This window comes from Ranitomeya imitator, chromosome 10, assembly GCF_032444005.1.
Source record: "Ranitomeya imitator isolate aRanImi1 chromosome 10, aRanImi1.pri, whole genome shotgun sequence".
NCBI classification, from domain to species: domain Eukaryota; kingdom Metazoa; phylum Chordata; class Amphibia; order Anura; family Dendrobatidae; genus Ranitomeya; species Ranitomeya imitator.
The window spans coordinates 8,886,445-8,907,664 of record NC_091291.1 but is presented as its reverse complement, the minus strand read 5'-3'; the positions used below and the strand labels follow the sequence as shown (position 1 = coordinate 8,907,664).

At 40.3% G+C, this 21,220-nt stretch overlaps 1 protein-coding gene across 1 annotated transcript in view; it reads right to left on the bottom strand.

Annotated features, from left to right (window-relative positions):
• The window catches only part of LOC138651736 (IgGFc-binding protein-like), a 40,078-nt gene extending 37,445 nt beyond the window's left edge, over nt 1–2,633 (bottom strand). The window contains exons 1-2 of the mRNA XM_069742182.1: nt 1,416–2,633; nt 995–1,332 (exon numbers count right to left, since the gene is read on the bottom strand). Of these exons, the coding sequence (XP_069598283.1) occupies nt 995–1,332; nt 1,416–2,592 (1,515 nt within the window). The 5' untranslated portion in view covers nt 2,593–2,633. The remainder of the gene's footprint in view (nt 1–994; nt 1,333–1,415) is intronic.
• Between the last annotated feature and the right edge of the window lie 18,587 nt (nt 2,634–21,220).

The window sequence follows — 21,220 nt, the reverse complement described above, 5'->3', positions numbered from 1 at the left end:
AATTTTATTCCAAAGATAGTGTCAAACAGATAAATGAACCACAAGCAGTGCAGTGATATACTTGATATAAAACCCAACGTTTCGACCCTCCAGGGTCTTAGTCATGGGGTTACTTGGTTGTTGTAGCCAGAGTAGAGGGTAAAGAATGTGGAAAGGGAACCTTGGTGTTTAGGTGCCCGAGACTGCTTGTTGCGTGGTGTGGAGTTATAGAGCGGCGCATCCGCGCCCTGCTCAGTGTGCGGCTGTTTGGCAAAACCACGAGAGTAACGTAGCACAAAGGGTAATATCAACTCTGAGTCAGAGACACGCCAGAGGGTCAATACCAGACGGAAGCAGAAGTACCAGGAGCAAAAGACAGAGTCAGGTCAGAGACAAAGCCGAGTCAAGTACCAGAGAGTCCAAACATGAAGGGAAAACATCCAGTTGGAATGGGGGAAGGGGAATGAACAGACACGGGAACAGTCAGGAATCGAAGCAGGACGAATCAGGATATAAGCAGAGTCACGCCGTAGGCAGAAGCTATAACTGAGACTGTCTGCAGGATGCAGAGGATATAAGTAGCAAACTTGAGACCAGACTGAGGCGGAGAAAAGTTAACCCCTTGACATGATCAGACTGGGAAAAGGGAAGACAGGACTCAAAACCCAGTCTTGATCATGACAACCTTGTTTCCCTTTCAGCATCTCCGGCAGATTCGTATATTGAATTATGGGCATCAATAGGGTTGGGATCATGATAGATGCATGGGCAAGGGCATAGCAAAAAGATGGAAATGTTCTATATGCCGGGGATTGTTGCCATCTTGGCAGCCACTATACTCCAAATTAGGTAGAGGAAAGTTTTAGGCTCCTCATAAAAGAGACATCCTGATGGACCCAATTTGTTCTTGGGCTCTCTACATACTTGAAGGCATTGATGCCATGGAATAAAATTTAAACAAGGAACCATTTTTGGAGCGAGCAATACAAAGGGTTGAATAATATTCACCACTCACCCTTACGCGACCAAATTCTCCTTTCCTTATTGTAATGGTGTGAGGATCAGAAATCATGGTGACCTGGCCCACGTAGGAAACCCGCACATTGCCTCGATTATCGTTCTTTATTTGAACAGTAAACTTTGGAAGGTCTCCGACATCTCCGCACACCATTGCAAAGTTGTACGTGCACGTGCCCATGAAATCAAAGTATTTTTTGTCCCAAGTACGGAAATGTGGATCTCCTGAAGCCCAGCACAAGTCCACCTGTGGTTTGACACATATAGGTTTTCTGTTCTCCATGGCGCAAACTTGGCGTGAACGACACAAGGTATTTCGACAGGATGGTCCCGATTCTAGGTGAAGAAATAAAAGTAAAATGTTGTAAATCTCGTGACTTTGAAAAGTAAACGTTCTAAAATGAAATAAATAGTTTTACCTTTTACACATGTTCCAGAAGAGCCATAACTAAAGGTTGACCCAATGCCAACACTTTGTAGACCAAACGCTTTGCTGGGATGTTCGACTCTGTGAGATGTCAGACTGTTTCCAAAGTTGTGTTCAAGCCAACTGAAGTCTGTTCCGGGGATTTCTGCCCATTTCAGGTTCTGGATGGGTCTTCCATCAAATCTAATATCTGCGATTGAGGATCTCTCTGCTACGATGATGGCATAGTTATCAATGCTACGTTGGCCGTACAAGTAGTAAGAGCTGCAATAACTGTCACGGTCCATGATATTCATCATAAATGGGTCATACTCGAACCTCTTGCCTCTTCCACCAAAGTTGATGAAGGTGACTTGTACAGGATTACTTGCTTCAATTCTCAACGGCGTCTTTGATATTTCTATTTCCAAAACCTGGCCGGCCACCATGTTTTCTTTTTTTTCGGTTGCACCAAGAAAGTAGTTGACTTCAGTTTTTCCAGCTGCGACTACATAAACCAAGTCTGTGTTCTGCTGAAAAGAGAGTGGGACGACAAAAAATTGCTTTCCCCAGCTTGAGTCTGGCTGAAGCTGCTCGTAGACGTGATTGCACTTGGTATTCTTTTGGGCACATGTGTGTCCAGACAACACAGCCACAGGTTTTGTAGAAATCAACTGAGAACCTGTCAAATCATCAGAACTCAACACTTGGACTCCATGGAATGCTTCAAGATTAATGGTGAAGATGCTGTTAGCTGCGTGCCTTTGACCGTTGACTTGGACCGAACCTTTAGTGTGAATCTCAATGGAGGCGTCTTCCTTTCCTGCCATGACTGCAAAAACCTTCGAAGTTCCCGAAGCCCCAGTTTTTGGTGTTACTAAGTAATATTCCGTTCCCAGTGAGGACAGTGGGTACACAACTGAAGTCTCTGCACTTTGGTACCTGGAGTTCAGTGAAAGGATGCTGATGGGTGCGTCAGAGGTCACATAGATCACGTTCTTGAAATTCACGTTCCCCCTAATCTCCACGGACTCGGGCAGAGTCACGGAGACTGTTGTTTTACTTCCGACACTAATGGTTCTCATGTAAAATCCCCCTAGGTCTTGAATCGTAACGTTGGTCTTGTCCTTGGTGCCACTTATCCGGAGATCCTTGTTTTGGTTACTTACGTTTGGGGGTCCATTCTGCATAAACGTTGTGATAAACTCATCTCCGAGCAGAAGCGCCCTTCCAAAATCTGGAAAGCAAAAATGTAAAAAAAAATAAAACTTCATTTGGTCATGTAAAGTGCGACGTTTTGCAACACACTTTGGATTTCAAGTGGATGTCAACGCATTTAGCTTAGCCGGGAAGGGAAGAGAGCATAGCCGGCAATGGTCAACGAATTTAGCCAATCTCCGGCCAGAAAAATGAAGATGGGAATAACCCTTTCATGAATCAGGCACATCTTATGCTACCAAAATCTTCAGACCCAGGTGCAAAATTGCAGTTTTCATTAATTGTGGCAATAAAGCTATGTGTCCAAAGAAAGAAATAAGGGAGGCAAGGACAGTTTGTAGGTGGAAGGAAAAAGATAAAACCATGTACAGTAATATATATGTATATATATTTATAAACATTTCCAAACAATGGCCTGTAATTCCTCCTTTCGCCACATGGTGTGCTCTAAGGAAGACTCTAGCCGTGAGTTATGGACATACAATCCTCCAGAGTGCCATCTAGTGTCAGGCACAGTTATTACGTTACAATAAATTAGAAGATATAAAGCTAAGAAATTATAGGATATTAGTAATATCTTTTCTTCCAATCATTTTGGTTACTAAGTTATTTTAATGTTAATATATTAATTGTTATTCTAGATCTTACCACAAAATAATGCACCCCACAAGCAAAAGTGAACAATCCAGAGGGCCCCCATATCTAAAAAAGAAAAGGAGAGAAAGAAATATTAATTTACATTAAAAGACAAACCAAAAATAAGTAATACACCTGTCTTGTACCCTAAGTGTCAGTGTCATTATCCTGTACACCGAGTGTCAGCGTCATTATCCTGTACCCCCAGTGTCATTATCCTGTACCCCCAGTGTCAGTGTCATTATCCCGTACCCCCAGTGTCAGTGTCATTATCCTGTACCCCCAGTGTCAGTGTCATTATCCTGTACCCCCAGTGTCAGTGTCATTATCCCGTACCCCCAGTGTCAGTGTCATTATCCTGTACCCCGAGTGTCAGCGTCATTATCCTGTACCCCGAGTGTCAGCGTCATTATCCTGTACCCCCAGTGTCAGTGTCATTATCCTGTACCCCCAGTGTCAGTGTCATTATCCTGTACCCCCAGTGTCAGTGTCATTATCCTGTACCCCCAGTGTCATTATCCTGTACCCCCAGTGTCAGTGTCATTATCCCGTACCCCCAGTGTCAGTGTCATTATCCTGTACCCCGAGTGTCAGTGTCATTATCCTGTACCCCCAGTGTCAGTGTCATTATCCCGTACCCCCAGTGTCAGTGTCATTATCCTGTACCCCCAGTGTCAGTGTCATTATCCTGTACCCCCAGTGTCAGTGTCATTATCCTGTACCCCGAGTGTCAGCGTCATTATCCTGTACCCCGAGCGTCAGTGTCATTATCCTGTACCCCCAGTGTCAGTGTCATTATCCTGTACCCCGAGTGTCAGTGTCATTATCCTGTACCCCCAGTGTCAGTGTCATTATCCCGTACCCCCAGTGTCAGTGTCATTATCCTGTACCCCCAGTGTCAGTGTCATTATCCTGTACCCCCAGTGTCAGTGTCATTATCCTGTACCCCCAGTGTCAGTGTCATTATCCCGTACCCCCAGTGTCAGTGTCATTATCCTGTACCCCGAGTGTCAGTGTCATTATCCTGTACCCCGAGTGTCAGTGTCATTATCCTGTACCCCGAGTGTCAGCGTCATTATCCTGTACACCGAGTGTCAGCGTCATTATCCTGTATCCTAGTGTCAGTGTCATTATCCTGTACCCCCAGTGTCAGTGTCATTATCCTGTACCCCGAGTGTCAGTGTCATTATCCTGTATCCTAGTGTCAGTGTCATCATCCTGTACCCCCAGTGTCAGTGTCATTATCCTGTACCCCGAGTATCAGTGTCATTATCCTGTACCCCCAGTGTCAGCGTCATTATCCTGTACCCCCAGTGTCACTGTCATTATCCTGTACCCCCAGTGTCAGTGTCATTATCCTGTACCCCGAGTGTCAGTGTCATTATCCTGTACCCCGAGTGTCTGTGTCATTATCCTGTACCCCGAGTGTCAGTGTCATTATCCTGTACCCCGAGTGTCAGCGTCATTATCCTGTACCCCGAGTGTCATTATCCTGTACCCCGAGGGTCAGTGTCATTATCCTGCACCCCGAGTGTCAGTGTCATTATCCTGTACCCCGAGTGTCAGTGTCATTATCCTGTACCCTAAGTGTCAGTGTCATTATCCTGTACACCGAGTGTCAGCGTCATTATCCTGTACCCCCAGTGTCATTATCCTGTACCCCCAGTGTCAGTGTCATTATCCCGTACCCCCAGTGTCAGTGTCATTATCCTGTACCCCGAGTGTCAGCGTCATTATCCTGTACCCCGAGTGTCAGCGTCATTATCCTGTACCCCCAGTGTCAGTGTCATTATCCTGTACCCCCAGTGTCAGTGTCATTATCCTGTACCCCCAGTGTCAGTGTCATTATCCTGTACCCCCAGTGTCATTATCCTGTACCCCCAGTGTCAGTGTCATTATCCCGTACCCCCAGTGTCAGTGTCATTATCCTGTACCCCGAGTGTCAGTGTCATTATCCTGTACCCCCAGTGTCAGTGTCATTATCCCGTACCCCCAGTGTCAGTGTCATTATCCTGTACCCCCAGTGTCAGTGTCATTATCCTGTACCCCCAGTGTCAGTGTCATTATCCTGTACCCCGAGTGTCAGCGTCATTATCCTGTACCCCCAGTGTCAGTGTCATTATCCTGTACCCCCAGTGTCAGTGTCATTATCCTGTACCCCCAGTGTCAGTGTCATTATCCCGTACCCCCAGTGTCAGTGTCATTATCCTGTACCCCGAGTGTCAGTGTCATTATCCTGTACCCCGAGTGTCAGTGTCATTATCCTGTACCCCGAGTGTCAGCGTCATTATCCTGTACACCGAGTGTCAGCGTCATTATCCTGTATCCTAGTGTCAGTGTCATTATCCTGTACCCCCAGTGTCAGTGTCATTATCCTGTACCCCGAGTGTCAGTGTCATTATCCTGTATCCTAGTGTCAGTGTCATCATCCTGTACCCCCAGTGTCAGTGTCATTATCCTGTACCCCGAGTATCAGTGTCATTATCCTGTACCCCCAGTGTCAGCGTCATTATCCTGTACCCCCAGTGTCACTGTCATTATCCTGTACCCCCAGTGTCAGTGTCATTATCCTGTACCCCGAGTGTCAGTGTCATTATCCTGTACCCCGAGTGTCTGTGTCATTATCCTGTACCCCGAGTGTCAGTGTCATTATCCTGTACCCCGAGTGTCAGCGTCATTATCCTGTACCCCGAGTGTCATTATCCTGTACCCCGAGGGTCAGTGTCATTATCCTGCACCCCGAGTGTCAGTGTCATTATCCTGTACCCCGAGTGTCAGTGTCATTATCCTGTACCCCCAGTGTCATTATCCTGTACCCCGAGGGTCAGTGTCATTATCCTGTACCCCGAGTGTCAGTGTCATTATCTTGTACCCCCAGTGTCAGTGTCATTATCCTGTACCCCGAGTGTCAGTGTCATTATCCTGTACCCCCAGTGTCAGTGTCATCAACCTGTACCCCGAGTGTCAGTGTCATTATCCTGTACCCCGAGGGTCAGTGTCATTATCCTGCACCCCGAGTGTCAGTGTCATTATCCTGTACCCCCAGTGTCAGTGTCATTATCCTGTACCCCAGTGTCAGTGACATTATCCTGTACCCCCAGTGTCAGCGTCATTATCCTGTACCCCGAGTGTCAGTGTCATTATCCTGTACCCCCAGTGTCAGCGTCATTATCCTGCACCCCGAGTGTCAGTGTCATTATCCTGTACCCCGAGGGTCAGTGTCATTATCCTGTACCCCGAGTGTCAGCGTCATTATCCTGTACCCCGAGTGTCAGTGTCATTATCCTGTACCCCCAGTGTCAGCGTCATTATCCTGTACCCCCAGTGTCAGTGTCATTATCCTGTACCCCGAGGGTCAGTGTCATTATCCTGTACCCCGAGTGTCAGTGTCATTATCTTGTACCCCCAGTGTCAGTGTCATTATCCTGTACCCCGAGTGTCAGTGTCATTATCCTGTACCCCCAGTGTCAGTGTCATTATCCTGTACCCCGAGTGTCAGTGTCATTATCCTGTACCCCCAGTGTCAGTGTCATTATCCTGTACCCCCAGTGTCAGTGTCATTATCCTGTACCCCGAGTGTCAGTGTCATTATCCTGTACCCCCAGTGTCAGTGTCATTATCCTGTACCCGAGGGTCAGTGTCATTATCCTGCACCCCGAGTGTCAGTGTCATTATCCTGTACCCCCAGTGTCAGTGTCATTATCCTGTACCCCGAGTGTCAGTGTCATTATCCTGTACCCCCAGTGTCAGTGTCATTATCCTGTACCCCCAGTGTCAGTGTCATTATCCTGTACCCCCGAGTGTCAGTGTCATTATCCTGTACCCCGAGTGTCAGTGTCATTATCCTGTACCCCGAGTGTCGGTGTCATTATCCTGTACCCCGAGTGTCAGTGTCATTATCCTGTACCCCCAGTGTCAGTGTCATTATCCTGTACCCCGAGTGTCAGTGTCATTATCCTGTACCCCCAGTGTCAGTGTCATTATCCTGTACCCCCAGTGTCAGTGTCATTATCCTGTACCCCGAGTGTCAGTGTCATTATCCTGTACCCCCAGTGTCAGTGTCATTATCCTGTACCCCCGAGTGTCAGTGTCATTATCCTGTACCCCCAGTGTCAGTGTCATTATCCTGTACCCCGAGTGTCAGTGTCATTATCCTGTACCCCGAGTGTCAGTGTCATTATCCTGTACCCCGAGTGTCAGTGTCATTATCCTGTACCCCGAGTGTCAGTGTCATTATCCTGTACCCCGAGTGTCAGTGTCATTATCCTGTACCCCGAGTGTCAGTGTCATTATCCTGTACCCCCAGTGTCAGTGTCATTATCCTGTACCCCCAGTGTCGGTGTCATTATCCTGTACCCCGAGTGTCAGTGTCATTATCCTGTACCCCCAGTATCAGTGTCATTATCCTGTACTCCCAGTGTCAGTGTCATTATCCTGTACCCCGAGTGTCAGTGTCATTATCCTGTACCCCCAGTGTCGGTGTCATTATCCTGTACCCCGAGTGTCAGTGTCATTATCCTGTACCCCCAGTGTCGGTGTCATTATCCTGTACCCCGAGTGTCGGTGTCATTATCCTGTACCCCCAGTGTCAGTGTCATTATCCTGTACCCCGAGTGTCAGTGTCATTATTCTGTACCCCGAGTGTCAGTGTCATTATCCTGTACCCCGAGTGTCAGCGTCATTATCCTGTACCCCGAGTGTCAGCGTCATTATCCTGTACCCCGAGTGTCAGCGTCATTATCCTGTACCCCGAGTGTCAGCGTCATTATCCTGTACCCCGAGTGTCACTGTCATTATCCTGTACCCCGAGTGTCAGTGTCATTATCCTGTACCCCGAGTGTCAGCGTCATTATCCTGTACCCCGAGTGTCAGCGTCATTATCCTGTACCCCGAGTGTCAGTGTCATTATCCTGTACCCCAAGTATCAGTGTCATTATCCTGTACCCCAGTGTCAGTGTCATTATCCTGTACCCCGAGTGTCAGTGTCATTATCCTGTACCCCGAGTGTCAGCGTCATTATCCTGTACCCCGAGTGTCAGCGTCATTATCCTGTACCCCGAGTGTCAGCGTCATTATCCTGTACCCCCAGTGTCAGTGTCATTATCCTGTACCCCAGTGTCAGTGTCATTATCCTGTACCCCGAGTGTCAGTGTCATTATCCTGTACCCCCAGTGTCAGTGTCATTATCCTGTACCCCCAGTGTCAGTGTCATTATCCTGTACCCCGAGTGTCGGTGTCATTATCCTGTACCCCCAGTGTCAGTGTCATTATCCTGTACCCCGAGTGTCAGTGTCATTATCCTGTACCCCGAGTGTCGGTGTCATTATCCTGTACCCCGAGTGTCAGTGTCATTATCCTGTACCCCGAGTGTCAGCGTCATTATCCTGTACCCCAAGTGTCAGCGTCATTATCCTGTACCCCAAGTGTCAGCGTCATTATCCTGTACCCAGAGTGTCAGCGTCACTATCCTGTACCCCCAGTGTCAGTGTCATTATCCTGTACCCCGAGTGTCAGCGTCATTATCCTGTACCCCGAGTGTCAGCGTCATTATCCTGTACCCCGAGTGTCAGCGTCATTATCCTGTACCCCGAGTGTCACTGTCATTATCCTGTACCCCGAGTGTCAGTGTCATTATCCTGTACCCCGAGTGTCAGCGTCATTATCCTGTACCCCGAGTGTCAGCGTCATTATCCTGTACCCCGAGTGTCAGTGTCATTATCCTGTACCCCAAGTATCAGTGTCATTATCCTGTACCCCAGTGTCAGTGTCATTATCCTGTACCCCGAGTGTCAGTGTCATTATCCTGTACCCCGAGTGTCAGCGTCATTATCCTGTACCCCGAGTGTCAGCGTCATTATCCTGTACCCCGAGTGTCAGCGTCATTATCCTGTACCCCCAGTGTCAGTGTCATTATCCTGTACCCCAGTGTCAGTGTCATTATCCTGTACCCCGAGTGTCAGTGTCATTATCCTGTACCCCCAGTGTCAGTGTCATTATCCTGTACCCCCAGTGTCGGTGTCATTATCCTGTACCCCGAGTGTCGGTGTCATTATCCTGTACCCCCAGTGTCAGTGTCATTATCCTGTACCCCGAGTGTCAGTGTCATTATTCTGTACCCCGAGTGTCAGTGTCATTATCCTGTACCCCGAGTGTCAGCGTCATTATCCTGTACCCCGAGTGTCAGCGTCATTATCCTGTACCCCGAGTGTCAGCGTCATTATCCTGTACCCCGAGTGTCAGCGTCATTATCCTGTACCCCGAGTGTCAGCGTCATTATCCTGTACCCCGAGTGTCAGCGTCATTATCCTGTACCCCGAGTGTCACTGTCATTATCCTGTACCCCGAGTGTCAGTGTCATTATCCTGTACCCCGAGTGTCGGTGTCATTATCCTGTACCCCGAGTGTCAGTGTCATTATCCTGTACCCCCAGTGTCAGTGTCATTATCCTGTACCCCGAGTGTCAGCGTCATTATCCTGTACCCCCAGTGTCAGCGTCATTATCCTGTACCCCCAGTGTCAGCGTCATTATCCTGTACCCCGAGTGTCAGTGTCATTATCCTGTACCCCGAGTGTCAGTGTCATTATCCTGTACCCCCAGTGTCAGTGTCATTATCCTGTACCCCCAGTGTCAGTGTCATTATCCTGCACCCCGAGTGTCAGTGTCATTATCCTGTACCCCCAGTGTCAGTGTCATTATCCTGTACCCCCAGTGTCAGTGTCATTATCCTGTACCCCCAGTGTCAGTATCATTATCCTGTACCCCCAGTGTCAGCGTCATTATCCTGTACCCCCAGTGTCAGTATCATTATCCTGTACCCCCAGTGTCAGCGTCCTTATCCTGTACCCCGAGTGTCAGTGTCATTATCCTGTACCCCGAGTGTCAGTGTCATTATCCTGTACCCCCAGTGTCAGTGTCATTATCCTGTACCCCCAGTGTCAGTGTCATTATCCTGTACCCCGAGTGTCAGTGTCATTATCCTGTACCCCGAGCGTCAGCGTCATTATCCTGTACCCCCAGTGTCAGTGTCATTATCCTGTACCCCCAGTGTCAGTGTCATTATCCTGTACCCCGAGTGTCAGTGTCATTATCCTGTACCCCGAGCGTCAGCGTCATTATCCTGTACCCCCAGTGTCAGTGTCATTATCCTGTACCCCCAGTGTCAGTGTCATTATCCTGTACCCCGAGTGTCAGCGTCATTATCCTGTACCCCGGGTGTCAGTGTCATTATCCTGTACCCCCAGTGTCAGTGTCATTATCCTGTACCCCCAGTGTCAGTGTCATTATCCTGTACCCCCAGTGTCAGTGTCATTATCCTGTACCCACAGTGTCAGTGTCATTATCCTGTACCCCGAGTGTCAGTGTCATTATCCTGTACCCCGAGTGTCAGTGTCATTATCCTGTACCCCGAGTGTCAGCGTCATTATCCTGTACCCCCAGTGTCAGTGTCATTATCCTGTACCCCCAGTGTCAGTGTCATTATCCTGTACCCCCAGTATCAGCGTCATTATCCTGTACCCTCAGTGTCAGTGTCATTATCCTGTACCCCGAGTGTCAGCGTCATTATCCTGTACCCCCAGTGTCAGTGTCATTATCCTGTACCCCCAGTGTCAGTGTCATTATCCTGTACCCCGAGTGTCAGCGCCATTATCCTGTACCCCCAGTGTCAGTGTCATTATCCTGTACCCCGAGTGTCAGTGTCATTATCCTGTACCCCGAGTGTCAGTGTCATTATCCTGTACCCCCAGTGTCAGCGTCCTTGTTGCGTCACAATCTTGTACCTCAATTGTCATTGTCTTTGCTGAAAACGAAATGATTGCTTTGACCCTATATTTGTATATATCGCGACTGTTTCTTATGTTTTGTAGATGAGTTTCTGCAGAAGCCAATTACAAGGTATAAATAGTCTGACAATAATGCATTCTGGCCTCCTGCCACCAGAGAGAACACTTGTCATGTACAAAACCAGTCCAACCGCTGCTAGGCGGAACACGCCGTAATGAGATGGAATAACCCCGCGGCCAAATAATTAATGCAGCTGACAGGTAATTTGTTTCCCAATACATCCCAGTTTATCTGCTGTCACTAAACACTGATCCTACTACTGGGGCCACAGGGTTATCAGGAGTGATTAACGCATGAATATTAATGAACTGGAACGGACAAAAGAAGGTTGTGAAAAAAATACACAATTATTTCCATAAACTGGCATCCTGCAACAATCAGTGTTCTTAAGCACATATTATACTAGTTATATTCTTGTATATAGAGGCAGTATTATAGTAGTTATATTCTTGTACATAGGAGCAGTATTATAGTAGTTATATTCTTGTATATAGGAGGCAGTATTATAGTAGTTATATTCTTGTACATAGGAGCAGTATAATAGTAGTTATATTCTTGTATATAGAGGGCAGTATTAAAGTAGTTATATTCTTGTACATAGGAGCAGTATTATAGTAGTTATATTCTTGTATATAGAGGGCAGTATTATAGTAGTTATATTCTTGTACATAGGAGCAGTATTATAGTAGTTATATTCTTGTACATAGAGGGCAGTATTATAGTAGTTATATTCTTGTACATAGAGTATTATAGTAGTTATATTCTTGTACATAGGAGCAGTATTATAGTAGTTATATTCTTGTATATAGAGGGCAGTATTATAGTAGTTATATTCTTGTACATAGAGGGCAGTATTATAGTAGTTATATTCTTGTACATAGGAGCAGTATTATAGTAGTTATATTCTTGTACATAGGGGCAGTATTATAGTAGTTATATTCTTGTACATAGGGGCAGTATTATAGTAGTTATATTCTTGTACATAGGAGCAGTATAATAGTAGTTATATTCTTGTATATAGAGGGCAGTATTAAAGTAGTTATATTCTTGTACATAGGAGCAGTATTATAGTAGTTATATTCTTGTACATAGGGGCAGTATTATAGTAGTTATATTCTTGTACATAGTGGCAGTATTATAGTAGTTATATTCTTGTACATAGGGGCAGTATTATAGTAGTTATATTCTTGTACATAGGGGCAGTATTATAGTAGTTATATTCTTGTACATAGGGGCAGTATTATAGTAGTTATATTCTTGTACATAGGGGCAGTATTATAGTAGTTATATTCTTGTACATAGGGGCAGTATTATAGTAGTTATATTCTTGTACATAGGGGCAGTATTATAGTAGTTATATTCTTGTACATAGGGGCAGTATTATAGTAGTTATATTCTTGTACATAGGGGCAGTATTATAGTAGTTATATTCTTGTACATAGTGGCAGTATTATAGTAGTTATATTCTTGTACATAGGGGCAGTATTATAGTAGTTATATTCTTGTACATAGGGGCAGTATTATAGTAGTTATATTCTTGTACATAGGGGCAGTATTATAGTAGTTATATTCTTGTACATAGTGGCAGTATTATAGTAGTTATATTCTTGTACATAGGGGCAGTATTATAGTAGTTATATTCTTGTACATAGTGGCAGTATTATAGTAGTTATATTCTTGTACATAGGGGCAGTATTATAGTAGTTATATTCTTGTACATAGGGGCAGTATTATAGTAGTTATATTCTTGTACATAGGGGCAGTATTATAGTAGTTATATTCTTGTACATAGTGGCAGTATTATAGTAGTTATATTCTTGTACATAGGGGCAGTATTATAGTAGTTATATTCTTGTACATAGGGGCAGTATTATAGTAGTTATATTCTTGTACATAGGAGCAGTATAATAGTAGTTATATTCTTGTATATAGAGGGCAGTATTAAAGTAGTTATATTCTTGTACATAGGAGCAGTATTATAGTAGTTATATTCTTGTATATAGAGGGCAGTATTATAGTAGTTATATTCTTGTACATAGGAGCAGTATTATAGTAGTTATATTCTTGTACATAGAGGGCAGTATTATAGTAGTTATATTCTTGTACATAGAGTATTATAGTAGTTATATTCTTGTACATAGGAGCAGTATTATAGTAGTTATATTCTTGTATATAGAGGGCAGTATTATAGTAGTTATATTCTTGTACATAGAGGGCAGTATTATAGTAGTTATATTCTTGTACATAGGAGCAGTATTATAGTAGTTATATTCTTGTACATAGGCGCAGTATTATAGTAGTTATATTCTTGTACATAGGAGCAGTATTATAGTAGTTATATTCTTGTACATAGAGTATTATAGTAGTTATATTCTTGTACATAGGAGCAGTATTATAGTAGTTATATTCTTGTATATAGAGGGCAGTATTATAGTAGTTATATTCTTGTACATAGGGGCAGTATTATAGTAGTTATATTCTTGTACATAGGGGCAGTATTATAGTAGTTATATTCTTGTACATAGGAGCAGTATAATAGTAGTTATATTCTTGTATATAGAGGGCAGTATTAAAGTAGTTATATTCTTGTACATAGGAGCAGTATTATAGTAGTTATATTCTTGTATATAGAGGGCAGTATTATAGTAGTTATATTCTTGTACATAGAGGGCAGTATTATAGTAGTTATATTCTTGTACATAGGAGCAGTATTATAGTAGTTATATTCTTGTATATAGAGGGCAGTATTATAGTAGTTATATTCTTGTATATAGAGGCAGTATTATAGTAGTTATATTCTTGTATATAGAGGCAGTATTATAGTAGTTATATTCTTGTACATAGGGGCAGTATTATAGTAGTTATATTCTTGTACATAGGGGCAGTATTATAGTAGTTATATTCTTGTATATAGAGGGCAGTATTATAGTAGTTATATTCTTGTACATAGGGGCAGTATTATAGTAGTTATATTCTTGTACATAGGGGCAGTATTATAGTAGTTATATTCTTGTACATAGGAGCAGTATAATAGTAGTTATATTCTTGTATATAGAGGGCAGTATTAAAGTAGTTATATTCTTGTACATAGGAGCAGTATTATAGTAGTTATATTCTTGTATATAGAGGGCAGTATTATAGTAGTTATATTCTTGTACATAGGAGCAGTATTATAGTAGTTATATTCCTGTACATAGAGGGCAGTATTATAGTAGTTATATTCTTGTACATAGAGTATTATAGTAGTTATATTCTTGTACATAGGAGCAGTATTATAGTAGTTATATTCTTGTATATAGAGGGCAGTATTATAGTAGTTATATTCTTGTACATAGAGGGCAGTATTATAGTAGTTATATTCTTGTACATAGGAGCAGTATTATAGTAGTTATATTCTTGTACATAGGCGCAGTATTATAGTAGTTATATTCTTGTACATAGGAGCAGTATTATAGTAGTTATATTCTTGTACATAGAGTATTATAGTAGTTATATTCTTGTACATAGGAGCAGTATTATAGTAGTTATATTCTTGTATATAGAGGGCAGTATTATAGTAGTTATATTCTTGTACATAGGGGCAGTATTATAGTAGTTATATTCTTGTACATAGGGGCAGTATTATAGTAGTTATATTCTTGTACATAGGAGCAGTATAATAGTAGTTATATTCTTGTATATAGAGGGCAGTATTAAAGTAGTTATATTCTTGTACATAGGAGCAGTATTATAGTAGTTATATTCTTGTATATAGAGGGCAGTATTATAGTAGTTATATTCTTGTACATAGAGGGCAGTATTATAGTAGTTATATTCTTGTACATAGAGTATTATAGTAGTTATATTCTTGTACATAGGAGCAGTATTATAGTAGTTATATTCTTGTATATAGAGGGCAGTATTATAGTAGTTATATTCTTGTACATAGAGGGCAGTATTATAGTAGTTATATTCTTGTACATAGAGTATTATAGTAGTTATATTCTTGTACATAGGGGCAGTATTATAGTAGTTATATTCTTGTACATAAGAGCAGTATAATAGTAGTTATATTCTTGTATATAGAGGGCAGTATTATAGTAGTTATATTCTTGTACATAGGAGCAGTATTATAGTAGTTATATTCTTGTATAAAGAGGGCAGTATTATAGTAGTTATATTCTTGTACATAGAGGGCAGTATTATAGTAGTTATATTCTTGTACATAGAGTATTATAGTAGTTATATTCTTGTACATAGGAGCAGTATTATAGTAGTTATATTCTTGTATATAGAGGGCAGTATTATAGTAGTTATATTCTTGTACATAGAGGGCAGTATTATAGTAGTTATATTCTTGTACATAGAGTATTATAGTAGTTATATTCTTGTACATAGGGGCAGTATTATAGTAGTTATATTCTTGTATATAGAGGGCAGTATTATAGTAGTAATATTCTTGTACATAGAGGGCAGTATTATAGTAGTTATATTCTTGTACATAGAGGGCAGTATTATAGTAGTTATATTCTTGTACATAGAGGGCAGTATTATAGTAGTTATATTCTTGTACATAGGAGCAGTATTATAGTAGTTATATTCTTGTACATAGAGGGCAGTATTATAGTAGTTATATTCTTGTACATAGAGGGCAGTATTATAGTAGTTATATTCTTGTACATAGAGGGCAGTATTATAGTAGTTATATTCTTGTACATAGGAGCAGTATTATAGTAGTTGTATTCTTGTACATAGGGGCAGTATTATAATAGTTATATTCTTGTACATAGGAGCAGTATTATAGTAGTTATATTCTTGTACATAGGAGCAGTATTATAGTAGTTATATTCTTGTACATAGGGGCAGTATTATAGTAGTTATATTCTTGTACATAGGAGCAGTATTATAGTAGTTATATTCTTGTATATAGAGGGCAGTATTATAGTAGTTATATTCTTGTATATAGAGGGCAGTATTATAGTAGTTATATTCTTGTATATAGAGGGCAGTATTATAGTAGTTATATTCTTGTATATAGGGAGCAGTATTATAGTAGTTATATTCTTGTATATAGAGGGCAGTATTATAGTAGTTATATTCTTGTATATAGAGGGCAGTATTATAGTAGTTATATTCTTGTACATAGAGGGCAGTATTATAGTAGTTATATTCTTGTATATAGAGGGCAGTATTATAGTAGTTATATTCTTGTATATAGAGGGCAGTATTATAGTAGTTATATTCTTGTATATAGAGGGCAGTATTATAGTAGTTATATTCTTGTATATAGGGGCAGTATTATAGTAGTTATATTCTTGTACATAGGGAGCAGTATTATAGTAGTTATATTCTTGTACATAGAGGGCAGTATTATAGTAGTTATATTCTTGTATATAGAGGGCAGTATTATAGTAGTTATATTCTTGTATATAGGGGCAGTATTATAGTAGTTATATTCTTGTACATAGGGAGCAGTATTATAGTAGTTATATTCTTGTACATAGGGGCAGTATTATAGTAGTTATATTCTTGTACATAGGGTCAGTATTATAGTAGTTATATTCTTGTACATAGGAGCAGTATTATAGTAGTTATATTCCTGTACATAGGGAGCAGTATTATAGTAGTTATATTCTTGTACATAGGGGGCAGTATTATAGTAGTTATATTCTTGTATATAGAGGGCAGTATTATAGTAGTTATATTCTTGTACATAGGGGCAGTATTATAGTAGTTATATTCTTGTACATAGGAGCAGTATTATAGTAGTTATATTCTTGTACATAGGGTCAGTATTATAGTAGTTATATTCATGTACATAGGGGCAGTATTATAGTAGTTATATTCTTGTACATAGGGGCAGTATGATAGTAGTTATATTCTTGTACATAGGAGCAGTATTATAGTAGTTATATTCTTGTACATAGGAGCAGTATTATAGTAGTTATATTCTTGTACATAGGAGCAGTATTATAGTAGTTATATTCTTGTACATAGGAGCAGTATTATAGTAGTTATATTCTTGTACATAGGGAGCAGTATTATAGTAGTTATATTCTTGTGCATGGGAGCAGTATTATAATAGTTATATTCTTGAACATAGGGGCAGTATTATAGTAGTTACATTCTTTTACATAGGAGCAGTATTATAGTAGTTATATTCTTGTACATAGGAGCAGTATTATAGTAGTTATATTCTTGTACATAGGGGCAGTATTATAGTAGTTACATTCTTTTACATAGGAGCAGTATTATAGTAGTTATATTCTTGTACATAGGGAGCAGTATTATAGTAGTTATATTCTTGTATATCGAGGGCAGTATTATAGTAGTTATATTCTTGTACATAGGGGCAGTATTATAATAGTTATATTCTTGTACATAGGGAGCAGTATTATAGTAGTTATATTCTTGTACATAGGGGCAGTATTATAGTAGTTATATTCTTGTACATAGGGGCAGTATTATAGTAGTTATATTCTTGTACATAGGGGCAGTATTATAGTAGATATATTCTTGTACATAGAGGGCAGTATTTTAGTAGTTATATTCTTGTACATAGGAGCAGTAATATAGTAGTTATATTCTTGTACATAGGGGCCGTATTATAGAAGTTATATTCTTGTACATAGGGAGCAGTATTATAGTAGTTATATTCTTGTACATAGGGGCCGTATTATAGAAGTTATATTCTTGTACATAGGAGCAGTATTATAGTAGTTATATTCTTGTACATAGGGGCAGTATTATAGTAGTTATATTCTTGTACATAGAGGGCAGTATTATAGTAGATATATTCTTGTACATAGGGGCAGTATTATAGTAGTTATATTCTTGTACATAGGAGCAGTATTATAGTAGTTATATTCTTGTACATAGACGGCAGTATTATAGTAGTTATATTCCTGTACATAGGAGCAGTATTATAGTAGTTATATTCTTGTACATAGGAGCAGTATTATAGTAGTTATATTCTTGTACATAGGGAGCAGTATTATAGTAGTTATATTCTTGTGCATAGGAGCAGTATTATAGTAGTTATATTCTTGTACATAGGGGCAGTATTATAGTAGTTACATTCTTTTACATAGGAGCAGTATTATAGTAGTTATATTCTTGTACATAGGAGCAGTATTATAGTAGTTATATTCTTGTACATAGGGCAGTATTATAGTAGTTACATTCTTTGACATAGGAGCAGTATTATAGTAGTTATATTCTTGTACATAGGGAGCAGTATTATAGTAGTTATATTCTTGTATATCGAGGGCAGTATTATAGTAGTTATAGTCTTGTACATAGGGGCAGTATTATAGTAGTTATATTCTTGTACATAGGGAGCAGTATTATAGTAGTTATATTCTTGTACATAGGGGCAGTATTATAGTAGTTATATTCTTGTACATAGGGGCAGTATTATAGTAGTTATATTCTTGTACATAGGGGCAGTATTATAGTAGATATATTCTTGTACATAGAGGGCAGTATTATAGTAGTTATATTCTTGTACATAGGAGCAGTATTATAGTAGTTATATTCTTGTACATAGGGGCCGTATTATAGAAGTTATATTCTTGTACATAGGGAGCAGTATTATAGTAGTTATATTCTTGTACATAGGGGCCGTATTATAGAAGTTATATTCTTGTACATAGGAGCAGTATTATAGTAGTTATATTCTTGTACATAGGGGCAGTATTATAGTAGTTATATTCTTGTACATAGAGGGCAGTATTATAGTAGATATATTCTTGTACATAGGGGCAGTATTATAGTAGTTACATTCTTTTACATAGGAGCAGTATTATAGTAGTTATATTCTTGTACATAGGGAGCAGTATTATAGTAGTTATATTCTTGTATATCGAGGGCAGTATTATAGTAGTTATAGTCTTGTACATAGGGGCAGTATTATAGTAGTTATATTCTTGTACATAGGGAGCAGTATTATAGTAGTTATATTCTTGTACATAGGGGCAGTATTATAGTAGTTATATTCTTGTACATAGGGGCAGTATTATAGTAGTTATATTCTTGTACATAGGGGCAGTATTATAGTAGATATATTCTTGTACATAGAGGGCAGTATTATAGTAGTTATATTCTTGTACATAGGAGCAGTATTATAGTAGTTATATTCTTGTACATAGGGGCCGTATTATAGAAGTTATATTCTTGTACATAGGGAGCAGTATTATAGTAGTTATATTCTTGTACATAGGGGCCGTATTATAGAAGTTATATTCTTGTACATAGGAGCAGTATTATAGTAGTTATATTCTTGTACATAGGGGCAGTATTATAGTAGTTATATTCTTGTACATAGAGGGCAGTATTATAGTAGATATATTCTTGTACATAGGGGCAGTATTATAGTAGTTATATTCTTGTACATAGGAGCAGTATTATAGTAAAAAAAAAGGGAAGAAGCCAGCACTGCTTATGGTCAGAACGCAATAACTGAAGTGCAATTGCACATAAATTCTAACTGTATTTCAAATATGAGACATTTAGCAAACAATTGATCAATTCTTTGAGCTACCCCGCCACTTCACGGCAATCTCATAATGGGGCAGTCCTAATCTTCGTATTTTATTTACGTTGTGCCATTATGGCTTCCTGAATGTATAAAAAAAAAAAAGGACCACATTAAATGCGAACTGTACCTGGAGCATTTTCAGAATCACTCCCTTGGTGCCAGGAAAGGCAAGCGCAGGTAAAGGCCGATCAGGTCCAGTGCGGACATTTCAGATCTGGCTTCCACACTGCCAAACCCGCACCAAAGATGAAGGGTGAGACAGGCTGAGACACAGGTGCACAATTAACTTGAGCCTGAGGCGGGGCAGGGCTGCTGTGTGTGTGCACAGCAGCCTATCAATCACAGTGAACACAGAAAGAATGGCGCACATAACCCAGCGTGCGCGGCAACAGTGGTGGTCAGCCACATACCACAGCAGCCCTGCCCCGCCTCAGGCTCAAGTTAATTGTGCACCTGTGTCTCAGCCTGTCTCAATCTTCATCTTTGGTGCGGGTTTGGCAGTGTGGAAGCCAGATCTGAAATGTCCGCACTGGACCTGATCGGCCTTTACCTGCGCTTGCCTTTCCTGGCACCAAGGGAGTGATTCTGAAAATGCTCCAGGTACAGTTAGCATTTAATGTGGTCCTTTTTTTTTTTTTTTTTTTTTTATATACTCTTTATACATTCAGGAGGCCATAATGGCACAACGTAAATAAAATACGAAGATTAGGACTGCCCCATTATGAGATTGCCGTGAAGTGGCGGGGTAGCTCAAAGAATTGATCAATTGTTTGCTAAATGTCTCATATTTGAAATACAGTTAGAATTTATGTGCAATTGCACTTCAGTTATTGCGTTCTGACCATAAGCAGTGCTGGCTTCTTCCCTCTTTTTTGCTTTGCATCAGTATTATAGTAGTTATATTCTTGTACATAGGAGCAGTATTATAGTAGTTATATTCCTGTACATAGGAGCAGTATTATAGTAGTTATATTCTTGTACATAGGAGCAGTATTATAGTAGATATATTCTTGTACATAGGGGCAGTATTATAGTAGTTATATTCTTGTACATAGGAGCAGTATTATAGTAGTTATATTCTTGTACATAGAGGGCAGTATTATAGTAGTTATATTCTTATACAAAGAGGGCAGTATTATAGTAGTTATATTCTTGTACATAGGAGCAGTATTATAGCAGTTATATTCTTGTACATAGGGGCAGTATTATAGAAGTTATATTCTTGTATATAGGGAGCAGTATTATAGTAGTTATATTCTTGTACATAGGAGCAGTATTATAGTAGTTATATTCTTGTACATAGGAGCAGTATTATAGTAGTTATATTCTTGTACATAGGAGCAGTATTATAGTAGTTATATTCTTGTACATAGGGGCAGTATTATAGTAGTTATATTCTTGTACATAGGAGCAGTATTATAGCAGTTATATTCTTGTACATAGGAACAGTATTATAGTAGTTATATTCTTGTATATAGAGGGCAGTATTATAGTAGTTATATTCTTGTATATAGAGGGCAGTATTATAGTAGTTATATTCTTGTATATAGAGGGCAGTATTATAGTAGTTATATTCTTGTATATAGGGAGCAGTATTATAGTA